Source organism: Prionailurus bengalensis, chromosome B2 (assembly GCF_016509475.1).
Source record: "Prionailurus bengalensis isolate Pbe53 chromosome B2, Fcat_Pben_1.1_paternal_pri, whole genome shotgun sequence".
Taxonomy (NCBI): domain Eukaryota; kingdom Metazoa; phylum Chordata; class Mammalia; order Carnivora; family Felidae; genus Prionailurus; species Prionailurus bengalensis.
In genome coordinates, this window is record NC_057349.1 from 112,636,501 (window position 1) to 112,653,721 (window position 17,221).

Genomic DNA, 17,221 nt, shown 5'->3' on the forward strand with positions numbered 1-17,221 from the left:
ATCACCAAACCCCACTGGTTCGTCTTCCAAAATGCACCCTATATCTGGCTACTTCTGTCACCTAGTTCAGTCATCCATCATCAACTGCCTGGAGGGCTGAAACAGTCAGAGGCCACTGGTAAGAAGAAAAGTATAATCTAGAGCCCTATTCTCCAGTGTCCACTTTTGTCCTTCTATAGTCCATTCTCCAGGAAGACCCTGAGTGACTTTTTTAATGTAAATCAAGGTCTGTCACTTCGCCTCATAAAACTACTCAATGATTCACACTGAACTTAAGAGTACAATCCATAGGTTCTTATCACAGCCAGCAAGGCCTGTGCAATCTGGCTCATTTGGTATGTGTCTCAGCCACTCAGTTCCGTTCTCTGAACACAAGCACATCAGGCACCTTTTGCCCTGGGGCCATGTCCTCGCCTCTGTTGCCTGTAGTCTCTTCCCCAGTTTCTCTGCATGAGGACACTTCAGTTCTCTGTTCAAATTGTCACCTCCTTGGAGATCCCTTCCCTGACCCATAGTTCCCTCTAGCACTGACTATAATCTGCCTGGTTTATTACTTGTTTGTCTCTCATTTCCTGTATAGAAGCCCTGCGTCTCTGTCCCTTCATTTTTGCAGGGTCCACCATATTGCCTAACCCGTAAAAAACACATTTCATTGAAATCTAAGACATGATCAATTGTTATATATTGTATTATATTGTATAATATACAATATTATACACATGATTGTATATAACATACAATTATTACAATATAATATTGTATTACGTGCCACCAAGAAAATAAAAACTGCAAATTAAACAATGGAACAATGCTGAAGACTGTTGATTGTAAGACTGTCCTGACTTTTGAGATATTAAAATGCTGAAGAAACTGTGTCCTTGAACTGATGAAATACATATCTTGTTGAATAAATAAATGAATGCACTTTGCTTAATCATTATTTGTGATTTTTTTGAGGAAATTATTCTGAAAAAGATAGATATGTAGAGGCCAAGAGATTGCATAGGTCATGAGTAGCATTTTATTGTGAAAAAGGAGATAATCTTACTATGCAGAACTATGAGTACTTCGAAGAATTGTATGAGTAATTGTTCCAAACTGCCTATTACTAGCTTACCATCCACACTTTTAGGGTGGATTCATGGTGTGCCCTCACACTCTGATTTCAGTTCATCTGTACACCCGTGTCTTTATATACTCTCACTTTGTGGTCCAGTCTTACTGATCATCTTTCAGTCCCTCTGTGGCTGTCATCTTTAAGTTAAGATGCATATACCTTAGGGCAGTATACATTTGATCCAACTAGGATGTGGGGAAACTATGGGTACCCCACTAAAATGTGCCGTATTCTCTTACCGCCAAGTCTTTGTCCGTGTTTTATCTTCTGTCTGTTTGAAACACCTTCACCCTTGTTTGGCTAAGTTCTATTAATCTTAAGATCTCACTTGAAACCTTCCTTTTTCCAAGAAGCCTCTTCTGAACCTCCCAAGGGTAAGGTTACCAAGCCTTCCTCATATCCTCTCCTGACATCCTGTTCTTGCCCATCAGGCGTGGTCACTGCTCTGTATCATGATTACCTCTTTACTGGTAGGCACTTGTAATGCTTCAGCACCTAATCCAGTACCTGGCTCGGAATCAGCTTGATAAATGTTGACAGAATATTAAAAGAGGAAACATGTATTAATTTTTTAAAAAGTTGCATATGTTTCATTAACCCAGTTTTTAATAATGTCACACATGTTTTTGTCTGTTTAAAATCTTCTGAGGATTTATGTCTTGAACTATAACTGAAAAATTTATTATAAACCTTAATTTGGGTTATAATCACATTCCATAACCCCATAACAAGTGTAAGAAGCAAATCTGATTGTAACTAAAAGCAGACATCATGAAAAATAGAAAAATTGTTTGAGGGCAATGTTTGAAAAATCTCTCTAGACCATGTTATACAATAGTGGTATAGCATTATGTAGCAATATACACTTTGAGCAAGTTTATCCTAAGAAGGAGTTTTATCCAACGCTCCTTTTTCATTTCATTATCAGTCTGGCTCGTGTCCTTTACTGGTATTAAATGTATCATCTCATGCATCCTTCAGCCTGTGGCTTCTTAATTTTTTTAATGTTTATTTTTGAGAGAGAGAGAGAGGGAGAGGGAGACAGAGTGCATGAGAGTGGGGGGAAGGGTAGGCAGGGGGGCTGGACAGAGGATATGAAGCAGGCTCTGCACTACAGCAGACAGCCCCATGCAGGGCTTGAGCTCACAAACCGTGTGGGGCTCAAACTCACGAACTGGCTCGAACTCATGAGCCGTGTGATCATGACCTGAACTGAAGTCAGATGCATAACCGACTCAGCCACCCACACACTCCCAGCCTGTGTACTTCCCCTGTCCTCAAATTTGTGCCAGATACACAGCAAAGTGGGAAAAAAAAGTTACTCTGATGTTAGTTGTGTGTTTTTTGAAATTGTTCTTTGTGGTGATGTTTTTCTTTCTCCAGACACTCCCTCAGTTTTCACAGACGGCTTTTCTCATTAAGGTCAATGTGTTTTGCCTTCTCAGAATGTCAAGTGACATTTCACCCGAGTGAGAGAAAGAGATGGTTTAACATTGTTTGCCATTTGGAGCCTATATTAGGATATACAAAAAGAGATTATGATGCCATGATGTATAAATATAAACACTTCTTGTTCACTACTTAAGGGAAGTATTCTTGGAACTCTTTGTTACAAAGTAGTTTATTTTCTTCATTTGTTAAAATTTAGTCGTGTCCACACTTGGTGCTTCATATGCTGTAATCTTTCATGCCAAACTTATCTAGAATCCCATACCAAATGCTAAATGTACTCTTGTAGTATATCTTTCTCCTCTCTCCTAACCTAACTCTGTGGTCCTGTGAAGAAGTTCATTTTATAAATGACCTCAGTTGTAGCCAGATCCCATGTGTTTTTTGTTTTGTTTGTTTTGTTTTGTTTTTGCATCAATGTGATTGGTGTAATTTTCTTACTTGCTCCTGTGATTCTGATGATATAAAAACTATTCCGTGTTAGTTACATGGATGAGTCAGGGAAAATGGAGTTATTATTGGCAATATTTTAAAACTACTATGTGTTGTATATATGTATATGTACTTTGAAAATCCTTTGTTCTTCCTTTATAGTAGTTAGAGGTGCTTTAAACTTAGTGCTGAGGTACTTTGTAGTTAGGTTGAAAAATCTGAATCACTTTTTCATCCAACTATTCCTTTAGCTGGAACATTGTCTGAATGTTGTCTTACTCTGAGGTTTCCGGAAGGATGGGATGATAATTTGCTTCTTTGGTGAGCCTGTGGTTTAGGTTCATTTAAGTTTACAAACATGATGATAGAGAATGCTTAAATATGCTGTAAATCATTTTGGAAACTTTATATGGTGATTATTTTGGTACTGCACAATATAGGTACCAAAGTGATTGCCATTTATTAGGTTAGAAGTCATGAAAAATGACGAATAATCCTTTATTGTAATCATGAAATAAGCAGTACTGTATGAAAAAAAAAGAACAGAAAATTAACCAGTGCTTTTCTTGGGGGGGTCTCCCATTTGCTCTTTCACACAGGTACAGCTTGGCCAAGTAGAAATCAAATGCCCTATCACAGAATGTTTTGAATTCCTGGAAGAAAGAACGATTACCTATAACTTAACACATGAAGATTCCATCAAATATAAGTACTTCTTGGAACTTGGCCGTATTGATTCCAGCACCAAGCCTTGTCCTCAGTGCAAGCACTTTACAACCTTCAAGAAAAAAGGACATATTCCCACCCCTTCCAGATCAGAAAGCAAATACAAAGTAAGCATGTTCACCAGAGTTGTGGGTTAGATGTCACATGATGCCTAATTAGGCCAACTTGTGGTGGGCATTAAGTGGGCTTCCTTCCCTTAGAAGTCTAAGGTGAGTGTATATTGGCTGTGATTCTAAAAATATGTGGTTTGGGGAGGCTAATGATAAGAGAGCACTCTTGAGGATTAAGTTAAAGTTTTTCTTTGACTTTAACCATGTTTAAAATTCATTTAGTAGCCTAATCAAAAGACTAATCTTTTTAAAGTAATTGTCACTGCTATTACTAAATATTAAGTAAATACTAATACTTTTGGGGGGGGGGGGTAAGCTTGACTTTTTCAGTGGACCCAAAGTGAATCTCTTCTGGCTCTGTCTGTGATAGGTGCAAATAGTATAAAATGCTTTTCATTCATGTATTCAGCAAGTACAAAATGCCAGTATAGGCCAGACAGTGTGCTAAATTTGGGGGATACAGAGGCAAATGTGAGCTAGTCCTTGCTCCAAAAATGTCTAGAGAAGGTGAAGGTGAGAGAGACATATGTCCTAAAATGGCAGTTCAATATGATTAGTCAAAAAAACAAAACAAATCAAAAGCAAAACACAACAACAGAAGAAACAAAAAACGAGAACCCAAATACACTTATGCTTTGAGAACACTGATGGAGGAGTGGAGGCTAGGATGGCAGGAGAGACTTTTTGCAGAAGATGCAGTTCTCCAGGCAGATAAACAGATAAACGTTGGAGAACATGTCAGAGCAAGGAATGGGTAAGTGTGCAGGCCCTGAGGGTGAGGCAGGCATGCTGGAAACAGGTGCTTGGTGGAGCTCGTCAGGAGAGAGCCAGGGAGAGGCAGCTGGTCAGGTATTTAAAAGCAGATCATGTTGAGTCTTCCACTGTGCTCAGTTTTAATTTAATTCTGTAGGCATTACAGAAAGATCATTCTGGCAGCATTAGTAGAGGAAGTCACAGGAGGGCAAGACTGAAGACAGGCAAATGAGAGCAGCAACTGTGAGAGCAAATCACTGATTCATAGCACTGACTGTACATTACAATCACCCGGAGGGCTTTTAGACACCCAGTGCCCCAGGCCCACCCCAGAACAACTGTCTTGCAATTTTTTGAGCCTCACCTGGTCTAGTGTGCAGTAAATGAAGAGGGAAGACAATGAGGCCCATGGCAGTAGTTTTCATCCTTGTCATTACAGCAGAATGGCAGGATGAAGAGGTTTCAAAGGCTATTTGAAGTCGTCTCCATTTAAGGTAAGTCTTTGCCCATGCTCTGGTGTTAGAAGCAGTGGTTGCTGCATTATTCATTCTGTAGCTTTGAGGGACTGTGGTTTAGAAAGTCCCTTCCTCTACTCGTTGCAATGATGAGCTAGAGTAGGTTAGTCAAAGCCTCTTACTGAGTAACTGGGCTTTGAAATTGCTTGGCTCTCATAGTTAATTCTTTTATTTACTACCTTGGTGCAGGCTAGTCTCATAACTCTCAAGAAAACCCTTGTTTTTTGTTCTCTAAAAAGTACATGTTTGAGATTGCAAACTATATAACTAAAATAGTGCACTTACGCTGATTTTGAATACTGACTTAATAGCAATAGAATACTTTTAAATTTTTTAATTTTATTTTTGAGAGACAGAGGGCAAGGGGGGAAAGGGCAGAGAGAGAGGGAAACACAGACTCTGAAGCAGGCTCCAGGCTCTGAGCTGTCAGCACACAACCCTACACGACACAGGGCTTGAACTCATACTGTGAGATCATGACCTGAGCTGAAGTCGGATGCTTAACCAATTGAGCCACCCAGGTGCCCCATCAATAGAATACATTTATTTGACTCTGTATATTCTTAGGTTAAGTTATTTTTCTTCCAATTTTATGTTATTGGTGTTATCAGAAATTATTCGTTTTGAAGACACCTGGGTGGCTCAGTCAGTTAAATGGCCCACTCCTGATTTCGGCTCAGGCCATGATCTCACCGTTCGTGAGTTCAAGCCCCACATCAGGCTCTGCACTGACAATGCAGAGCTTGCTTAAGATTTTTCTCTCCCCATCTTTCTACCACTCCATGGTTCAAGCTAACACTCTCAAAACAAATCAATAAACTTAAAAAAAAATTTTAAAAGAAGAAACTACTAATTTTACAAGGACTTCTTATCCCATAACTTAGGATATTTTTTTTCTTCAGTTATGTTTGGAATCATATATATAATATATATTTTATATAATTTGTTTATAAAATATATATATTGATACAATTAATAGATATTATATAGAGAATATATAGAATATGTATAAACTGTATATATTCTATATATATAAACAGACTGTGCTATTTTAGAATTTTGGATAGTTAAAACATGTATGCATAATTGAGTCAAAGTGGAAATTATTTAAAAATATATTGTTCTTAGTAAATGGGTGAAAGATTCAAGTTAAGGTGCAATTATAGCTATAGTAAAATTTTATAGGTCTCATTTCATCCAAAATCACCAAATCATTTGATGATGAGCATGATTTATCAGAATGCACATGTATTGAGAGGGAAATATGTAAAAATTGAAAATACAAGATCCCATATTTGTACGATTTTCAGTTAACCGTGGCCTCTCTGATAACATTTGCCAATACCAGGCTTCCTATCAGTTGGGTTGTACCTAAGAAGAAACGTAGGGGACAAATGGATCAAGATGTCAAACCTAGTAAGCTCAGTTTTTTACTTCTGATTAGCAAAGGAGAAGGGAATTTGTTTCAAGGAGAGGAGAAATTCAACACAAAATAAATGTTGATCACAAACACTTAAAATCCTTGATAATGGGTGAGAGATGAAAATCTCAATATAAAGTAAAACTGATAAGCAACTTCCAAAAAATGTAAAGCTACCACAGAATTTGGGGATGATTACTGTTATTACTCATCTTTACTCTTGAGAAGATGTCTAACAGAAAAGATAAATAATTCACCCTTTCAATATTGTACAAAGTTCTAGGGATAACACACAATTCCTGAAGCAGTGGTTTTTACTATTTCATACGATGTTTATGTAGCATTTTTCAGCATTAAAGTCTAGCTCTTACATTAACATGAACTACTTGATTTAGGTATCCATACCTGTCTGGATTCTCATGAGTAAGGAGAGCTCAAACATGAATGTATCAGCAAACCAACTGCAGTATTCATGATTATAGTATAGCACCCTACACTGAGACTAGTATCTTTGTTCTTTGCAGTACGTCAGTGCCTATTTTTTAGGTTTGCTCTAGTTTTAAAAATCCCACTTCCCCAGTAACAGAACCCACTTCCAACCTGGTGTGTTCATCATAACTTTAAGAATTCAAGTACTTGAATGTAATGAACTGAGTCATAACACAGCAGAAACAGAGGGGGAGAAAAAGGTTACCACTAAGATCTAACATGCCTGGGCAATTTAAAATCTCATTATAATATTGTTTGTGGCCTAAAGTGGGTTTTGTATCTATTGATAAAACACTTTAATGTGTATTTCATTATTACTCTTTTTGTGTCATTGAATTATAGTTCATGATCCGAGATGTCACTCTTTGAGCATTTATTATGATTTCTGTCAATTCAGCTATTTTATATTAGGAAATACCTTTGGATACATCATCTCACATGAAATTTGAAATCTAAAATATCATATTTTGGGATTTCATTTGAATAGCTTTGCAAGTACCACTTGTTACATTTTTTGTACACTGCAGATGAAAAAGGAATAAACAGAATAGATCAACAAGCAGTAAGAAGAACTCTTAGGTGCAGTACATCTTCCAAGCCCTCATTCAGCATCTCCTTTCTGGCAGAAGTTTAAGTACATAGAGCTTTTCGTTATGTTCTGAACTCCAGTAAACTCCTACTATATTAAATAGAACAAGTATATTCCTGAATTGAGCGATTTACATGGAGACAAACTTGCCTTTGTGCAAACCCAGGTTTTCTCATCCATATTTATCTTCTTGTTCCTGCAACTCCTGTCATGAGACAATATCTTACCACTTCGTTTCTTTAAAGTTGATTTCAATTTCCAATTAGAAATCAAATTTCTAGCCTGAACAGTTCCTATAATTTATTAATACAACTGCATATCAATGTAGTGAACACATTAGTGATGATAAAATTAAAATGCTAAAGTTGTGGCTTTAATGGTGTTCATGCGATACCTGGAGACAGACACATTACCACCAGAAGAAGTTTTTCTTCATAGCAGCTATCATTTGGGATATTATGGTTATATGTGTGTGGTTATTTGCTTAAAGTCTCTCCCACTGGTTTCTAGGAGGCCAGGTCCAGGCTCGCTGACTGCTGATAAGCTGTGCCAAGCCCTGTATCTGATAGACTGTGCTCTAAAATATATTTGGCGGAACTAATAAATGGGAAAATGCATATATAATAATGTGTACTGTAATAAATGTGCATGGAAAATGCTGAGAGCATGGGAGAAGAAAGGTCAGGAGAGATATAAACGGCTTCATTAAAGAGTAGACTAAGCCTTGAAATGTTGAATTTGCCAAGCTGGAAAAGGTGGGTCAGAGAACTGGCTTCAAACTAGATTTAAACTCTCAGCCTTCCACATACTAGTTCTGCACCTGTGAGTTTTCACATCTTTTACTGGGGTTACTAATAGTACCTGCCAAAAGGGCATAGAAAGGATTAAACAAGGTGACACATGTAAAGTGCTTAGCACCATGTGTGACACATTCTAAATGTTCAACACTTGCTAGAAATTATTATGTTTGCCATCATTATTAGGCAGGGGCCACAGAATGAGCAACCCTAGGTTATTGGGAGGAAGATAGAGGAGTCAAGAACAAGACAGGTGGAATAAAAGATTGGGTGACTGGTGGATGGTGGGAGTAAAGGAGGGATGATACTGACTATGTCTTAAAGAGGAGTCAGTTTGAGGAGTGAAAAACAAATTCAGCTTGAAATGTGTTGCTAATGTTGTTTGAAGACCCTTTGGGGCCTCAAAGGGGTATCCAAGAAGCATGGATCTCATGAGGAGGGATCTTATGGCAAGCATTAATATTTGAGGAGGTTGAGGCAGGAGGGAGGTGACTGAATTCAGAAATGTGTAACACATATTTTGGGAGGTAGAGAAAGTTATGGTTTTTCATGGGAAAAAGGAGAGAATTGCAAATGATTAAATGCAGTCATTTTATACTCCTCAGTAAAATACTGAGGTATGTGCAGTCCTAGGTTTTCTTCCTATTTCCAGGTGTAAACGAAGAAATGGTCCCCCTTTTCATACTGACTTGGAGTAAGTTGAAGGACATGCATAATCAACACAGGAAACATGATAGTGGTCATTTTCTTTATGATTTCCTTCAGGCATGACTAATAATAATCTCCACTCTTCTTCCCACAAATATTAAACAAAACCTTGAAAATTCACAAAATGGTGCTTTGACTCATTGTAAGGTGAAAGAAAAAAGCCAATAAAATATCCTGGGGAAACTCCCTCTATATTCTTACCTTATATATTTAGCAGTCTTTTTTTTCTTCTCTCCGGGTAGAAATCAGATTTTATAAAGCTGTGCAAATACATGGTTTCCTTGCATGGCAAAAGAACTTTTCTAAGGGCTTTATAATCAAATCAGTGGGTTTTTTGTTTGTAATTGGTATACTTTGAAATGTGCTTAACTGGAAGGCTGGAATTCTGATAATACTGAATTTACCCTCTTCCTGTGTCTATTATTCAATCCTCTCTGACCTGTTCTGTACTCCAGAAAGTTGCCTCTTTGAACTCCTTCTCCAGATTCCCTAACATCTTGATTCCTATTTGGGTTCAGCCAAATGTTGGCATTGGCAGGAAACAGGAAGATGGGAGGAGAGAACAGTAGATGCATTACTTCCTCACTCCCTTCCTAATTCAATGCAAAGCTCTAGCAGTAGCCATGTCCCTTTATGACTGTACCTCCCGCTGGGTGGTCCCTCCTCCATATCTCTTTTCTTTTAATACAATTTATTGTCAAGTTGGCTAACATAGAGTGTATACAGCCCGCTCTTGGTTTTGGAGGTAGATTCCCATGATTCATCACTTTCATACAACACCCAGTGCTCATCCCAACAAGTGCCCTCCTCATTTGCCCATCCCCCCATGTTTCTAATTCTCACTGAGCTGCAGAAACCTCTTTCCTGCTTTGTCTCTTTGGTGCTAACAGTGACTTCCCACTATTTCTGCTTCTGTGGGCCTGCCTATTCTTTATTCAAATGCCAGCTGCACATCTTCAGGTGTACCTCCAATAAACAATTTTCATAAATAAATAAATGAATAAATAAATAAATAAATATGCTTAAGCTTTCTTTTAGTAAAGATAATTTGAGAATTTTTTTCTGTATACAAAAATTTTTAAAGGTTTCCCATGAAAGTGTGGCTAGCATGCTGCTTTGCTCTTTGGTTTTTCCCTGACACCATCACTTTAAATGGACAATGTTTACAGATTGAGAATCACATTGTGCATCAGCCCTGCAAGATCAGTTTATGCTATAATACACAACAATTTCTCTTGGCATTAATGCATCACTGTTGTTGGGAGCTGTAGAAAACAAGTGTAGTTTCTTAAATGATTGTTGCTAGCATAGATTTGTGAGCGAGATAAAGATGAAGTCGTCTACCCTGGTTTAAAGAAGCCAGCTTAAACAAAGGGTGTGTTATATATGCTAACTTTGAAAAAAATGTGTAACACTCAGCTATGATGCAGATCTACTCAATTTTATTGGGATGCATTTTCCCCTCTAGTTACTAATGAAGTGCTTTACTAAAGTTCTTTGTTTGCTTTCTTGATGTATAAATTAGCTGCAATATTTTATAGTTTCCTTACTTGAACTTATAACAACAAAGGCCAAATATTAGAATTCATTTAGTATTTTAGCCTCCATCTGATGTTTTAGAAAAACTACAATAATTGTTATAATCAAGACTCATAGCTACCATAAACCGACCTACATTGAGATTGAAAACTTTCTGTTTTTTTCACTTCATTACGTCATCTCTTGGGTCTTCAGCAGAAGAGACAAGCTGAAGAATCATTTCTCTCTGACCATGTGCAGAAGAGTGGGTAGAAGTAAGCCAAGTCTGGTGCTCATTCTAAAATGGTCTGGAATTTCTGTGCATTTCTCACCGACCATACTCTGTACTTCTACCTTGCCATACGTACCCTCTCAGATCTGTACGGGAACCTAATGCAACAGTGTTCATGTGCATAAATCGTGTCTACAAAATGCTTACAGGTGGCCATTCAGACATTGATTCAACACTCCCATTTTTAAGAAACTTTCTACTTACAGACGAATTCCCTTCCGTTTTGAAAGAATTCATTGTTACCTTCAGGCTGAGACCTATCTCTTGTTTTTACCTTTGGTCACAGACAATAGTCCCATTTCCCCACGTACACTGTGTAATTAGATGGTCCTCCTGCTTCTTTAGGTGGGTTGACTCTGAGATATTAGCCTTATTGTGTTGTGTTCAGAATAGATGTCTTATTGAAAATTAGATGATGCCATACTGCTCTGGCTAGTAATTTTGGATTAAATCAGGGCAGAATCTTCCAGTGCCAATTATGTTCACCTATGAAGAGGTAGGTCCTCAAACAAGAAATAAGTTGAGACAGATTCTTCTCTGGGCCTTGATTTCTAGGTTTAGAGGAAAAGTCTACAAATGCTTAAAGGTGTTTTCCAAGTGGTAGAAGCAAAATGGATTGCTATGAAACAATGTTTTTCAAATTAGGGAGAGAGGACTCTTTGCAAAGGCAGAACCCCTAGAAGAGTATGTCTTTCTATTGAAAATGAAAGCTAGTACTAAAGTGAATGTATTGTGTGATAAATAGTGTGTTGCATATGTAAAAGGAGCTAGAAATCAATATGAGGGTTGTCGGTAAGGCTATTTATATAAATAACCACTATATCTCCATACAGGTTATCTTATGTGTTAACTTGTTTTTTGTTTGTTTGTTTGTCTGTTTGTTTGTTGCCCTCATTTGATCCCTACCCTCTAGGAAAGTTTTCCTTTCATTTTCCAGCTTAGGTTCACCATGCTGTGAGAAATTAAGGCAAGGGTCACTGGGCCACATTTGGACTGTGTTCAGGGAACAGTGCCTCGTGAAGCCTGTATATTACTGGCACTATATTCAGGGAGAGATCCCAAGTAGAAGGGGACTAATGGACTAATCTGACAGACTAAGAATCAAGACAAGAAGTCAAGCCATGTTTTCCCATGTGGAGAACCTGCCACTCTTGCTTTAGGATTTGATCGTATAAAGGAGCAAATAGTGCTTCCTTGAAAGTATTTGAAGCCATGCATCGAATACTTTTCTCCTCTCTATTGTACCCTGTACTTCTTCACAATCTTCTTGTCTTCAAGAAAACCATCTTATCATAAAACTTTTTATAACCATGGCATTTCTTTATTATTTATATACTGATCAGTTTCTTCAGGGCACAGCCTAGTCTGACAAAGACTTAAGTCATGTTAAGCTACGGACAAAGCCATAAGTTGTATGTTTCATGTAAGCAAGTTCTGGACCACAGTGTATTTTGAGAGACGCATCAAGAGTATAGGAGCATAAATGTAAGACTGAGTGGACTCTGTTTATTAGACACTTCAGCAAGGCTGAGGATTGAACCAGTTGAGGTGACATCTCTGGGCCATACTGGAACACTTGCTATTTCCCCCCATGCACTGGGTGCTTTCAGCCTCTGTGATAGCTTAGGATGTGCCCTCTGCCAGAAGTGTTACCCCACCACTTGCCCCAGACACATTCCACTCAACCTTCAAGGCCATATTCTCTCTGAACATTACTCTTCCAGCCTTCTCTGAAACACCTTTGCTATGGCACCCACTTGTCCAAGCTTCTAGCTTAGTGGTTGTGACACCGTTTTATAGCTCTCTGGGTTTGTATCTGTCTGTCTTCAGTAAATTCCTTGAGGATAAGTATTTTCATTCTTTTTTATGTGCCTAAAATCAGTACATTCAGTAACCTACTACTTGAAGGTACTCAATAAATATTTTTTGAATGGGTAAATGAATGGTGAATATGTTTTATTATTGAGTATCTGTCTTAACCTATAGTTCTAATAAAACAAATTCTTCTTAGAAAACTGAGTTAGCTCATATTTGCAATGCTGCATTTATATACAGAGATTATCTACTATTTTATGTTTAGTAAGTAATGATTTTGTGATTTAAAATAATTATATATATAGGAGTGCATAGAATTTCAGCCAAAAAAGAAAGATGTTTCTGGGGTGCCTTTTGGTTTTGAACTCTTTTTATCTTGTGGTTTTTTTTTTTATTTGGTATGACTGTCAAGAGAAAACACCATTTGCTGAGGGCAAGTAGATGGTTTAACCAGTCATCTGAGTGTCACTGTAGCCCAGATTTCTGTAAAAACTAAAGGAATTCAAAAGTCAAAAATGTAATATAAAGGTTTTTTAATCTTTCATGGATTCTGGGACAAGTTATTAAAGATTCTTAACTCTGATAACTTTATTCTTAAAACACTTGCAGCCCCCTGTCTCTTGCAGGAGAGTTTGATCATGATCATGATGCTCAGTAAAATGTCATGTGGATAAAATATTTAGTAAATATCATCTAGTAATCTAAGAAATAATGATTCCATCTCAGCCATTAATCATAAATTAGATATATATGTTGATTTTTCTTTGAATTCATTTAATGTTACCCAATATTTAGTGCTTCCTGTGTGTAAAGTAATTCATTTTACAAATAACTTTGAGTGCCTGCCATGTGCCAGAAGTTCTATGTTACTTATCTCAGGAAATACAGGATGCCTGAGACATCCTTTGTCCTCAGTGAACTTGTAGCCTGTTAAGGAGATTAGACATCTACATCTCTAATGGGAGTTCTGTAAAAGAGACACTGAATCTCTTTGGGAGGAAAAGGGAAGACATCTTCAAGCAAGTCGTATTTGATCCGGATAAGATTTCAATAGACAGATTGTGTTCATTGGACTTTCTCCAATTACAAGAGACAGAGATATACTTTCTTTCAAGCTACCTGAGTTAACGAGGTTTCCTGCAAGCTCCACAGGAAGAAGGAAGGGCAGGAAAGCAGCCTCAGCAGCCACTGAAAATACAGAGAACTGGGCACTCTTTCTGTTTGCATGAGAGCCCTTCTGTTGCGTCACTGGACTTGAATGTCCGTTGTTCCCTTCTGTGATCTGCACTGTGCTCACTCAGCTTTTCTCACCTTTGTCTTCACAGCAAAGGTAAAGTTTATGTGTATCCCCATTTCACTCCTCAAGAGAATAAATCTGTCTTGCCTAATCTCTGTTCAACTATGAGCACCCAGCTACACAAACTCATGCCAGCCACCCCATAGACTGCTTGCCAGCCAGTGGATACATGTGTTTGCTGAGGGACTCATCCCTATTGTAATCAGTTGTGACCAGGGATACAGGGTCAGATGGTATCGAGCAGAGCTTCTCAAACTTTAGCATGCATGTGAATCACCAGGGGACCTTGTGAAAATACAGGCTCTAATTCAGTAGGTAAGGGCCGTGACATGAATTTTTTGTTTCCAGCAAACTACCAGGCGATGCTGATGTAGCTGCCCCTCCAACCACACTTGGGACAGAAAGGATAGAATGTAGTGGCCTCTGCATGAATATAATTACTCAGAAGGCAGGCACTCCGTGTGGAAGGGCTGTGGTTGTAAGACAGCATTTCATGTGGAGGAAGAAGTATTAAAAAAAGGAGTGGAAGAAGATGCAGCAGTGATGTCCATTTGTGTTTTATAGAAGGCCGATTTTGAATATGGTTAAGGTCACAATGAATAAGGCATCTTCAGACCAAACAGTTAGCATGTAGAAAATATAGAACAACAGTGTTGTTGGGGTTGACTATTAATCCTTTTATTATCTTACTTCAGAGCAAAACAATAGTTATTTTAATGTTTTCAGTGAGAGACAGTAAGCAGTTGGATCTGAATTTAAATTATTCATCTTCATTTGAGAGCTTGCTGCGAAACTCTTTTCACAGTTTGCCACCGAGTTCGCGTTGGTGAAGATTGCCACAGGACTTAGCTATTTATTATGCAAAGTTGGGAGCCTGAGTCCCTGGTGTAGACACCCACGTATCAGATTCTTTTTTTTTTTCTTAAGTTTTTTTTTTTCGACGTTTATTTATTTTTGGGACAGAGAGAGACAGAGCATGAACGGGGGAGGGGCAGAGAGAGAGGGAGACACAGACTCGGAAACAGGCTCCAGGCTCCGAGACATCAGCCCAGAGCCTGACGCGGGGCTCGAACTCACGGACCGCGAGATCGTGACCTGGCTGAAGTCGGACGCTTAACCGACTGCGCCACCCAGGCGCCCCGCACGTATCAGATTCTTTATCATTCTGGTACCTTAGGAGAGTCATACGGTTCTAATTGTCTTCATTAGGGATCCATAGGGGTGATAGTTTAGCACTTGGTCACAAAGATCCTTGAACCATTTTGATGTCTGACATCCACAGAGTTAATCCCAGTGTCAAAGTGCTATTTCATTCATTCTTCTGTTCATTTCATAAACACAATCTGACTGATTAAAAAGCAAAGAAGTTTTTTTTTTATTTGACAGTGCTAGAGGTCAGTGATTTAAAATTATGAATCATGTTGAATAGAAGGGAATTTACTTAAATATTCAAGTCCTTCTGATAATCGCAGACACGTGAGGAAAAACGAGTCTTTCTGACTTCTTCCCCATTTCATTCATTACATGAGAAAGTTACATTCATACGCCTCATGTGATATTTACATTTATTCCTCATTGTTCAATGACAAGGGGGAGATGATTGTTTTATATTGTTTTATTATCTGGAGTTTACCCACTTCAACTCATTCTTCTTACTTTAAAATGACTATTTAACTTTAATGACCAGAGAAGGCAAAAATGATTACTTTAAATGGCTAAATAGCAACATGCCTCCTTTTTATAACCAAGAAGTCTCCTAATTTCTGTAAATAAAATTTTGAAAAGGATTTTCAACATTCACTTTTTGTTGATAGTCATGAAGAATTCTGACTTACTGAATAGCTTAACCATGGCTTTGACTTCTATGTTTTTTGTTTTCAAATGCTGAAGAAAGAATACTTTCTTTCTTGCTGGCTTTGGAGCTAGACAAACTTATGTTTAAATTTCTTCTTAAGGCAAATTTGCTACGTTACTTTGGACAAGTTATTTAATCTCTGTGAGCCTTAGTTTCCTTATGTATGAACTTGTGATTCTATCTACTTTGTAGCATTATTTTGGAGGTAAAAATAAATACTTCATGTCATGCAGAGGTATAAATATTATACCTAAGAGAATTTCAATAAATAAATAGACATGATGTTTAAAATTTTCTGACAAAATAACATTTTGTTTTGATATAAATTAAAAGCAAAAGTACTTTTGTTACTTCATGTTTACATAGGAAGAATATTATCTATTCTTGACATTAGTAAAAACTGCAGTGCTTTGAGTTATAAGATCTGTGATTGTAATTTCTCCTTGGTTAATCTCTATATCGGAAGCTTTGATGTAAAAAAAAAAAGTGGTTTTCCAAGAAAATAAGCAGAGATATTGTCAGCAGTTTACCAAAAGAAATTCTAACTAGTTTTCAAAGTGTAGTCAGTAAATTCGCTCATGCTATGTGAAATAATATACAGGAGCACGGAGAATAGTTATCAGTTTTGTTTATATTGAGACATTTTATTCACTTTAATCCAACGGGGCTGAGAAATTCAAATTATCCCTATATGTTCTTGGAGAGTGAACATCAGAAATATTGTATGAGAATGGGACACCTATCATTCAAAATGAAGGAAGTAAGAAAAATGTCTTCCATATCAAGTGGAAAACAAATATTTTCAATGAACATAAACACATACTCTCACATATACCTTTACATAGTGAAAATGCAAAGACATTTTTTTGATGGATTCCTAGGTACAGGCCACAGGACCACCATACAGATATATTTCTAATAGGATCCTTTGTATTAATTTTATAATTAACCTCCCTTAGATTAATAGCAAATGAGGCATGTCCTTTATTTTAGATGGCATTTACCTAGAAAATTCTGGTATAGTAGTTTATTTGCCAGTGTGTTTTTCATTTGATGGAGCATCTGTGGGGCTTTGATTTTATAAAAGGTAATAAAGCCATTGGTAATAGCAATGGAAACTCCTGGGAAATTGGTTCAAAGAAAATGTGAATTTCAGGGCAGCAGCCTAGTTTGTAGGTTCAGAGCATTGTGGACTTCAGCTCTTACTCTGTGCTTCAATCTAGAAGATTTTCTTAAAACCAAAATAATTTCCAGAATGTCCCAATGTTTATTTCCAGTATGGTCTACAAACAGCCTTACCATCCATGTCAAAGCAATTCTTTCCTCCTTTAATAATAGA

General features: G+C 37.5%; 1 protein-coding gene across 1 annotated transcript in view; it reads left to right on the top strand.

Moving 5' to 3' along the window:
- Window positions 1-17,221, top strand: part of RNF217 (ring finger protein 217) — a 123,074-nt gene that overhangs the window by 75,879 nt on the left and 29,974 nt on the right. Inside the window, exon 2 of the mRNA XM_043592243.1 lies at window positions 3,598-3,831. Coding sequence (XP_043448178.1) covers window positions 3,598-3,831 — 234 coding nt within the window. The remainder of the gene's footprint in view (window positions 1-3,597; window positions 3,832-17,221) is intronic.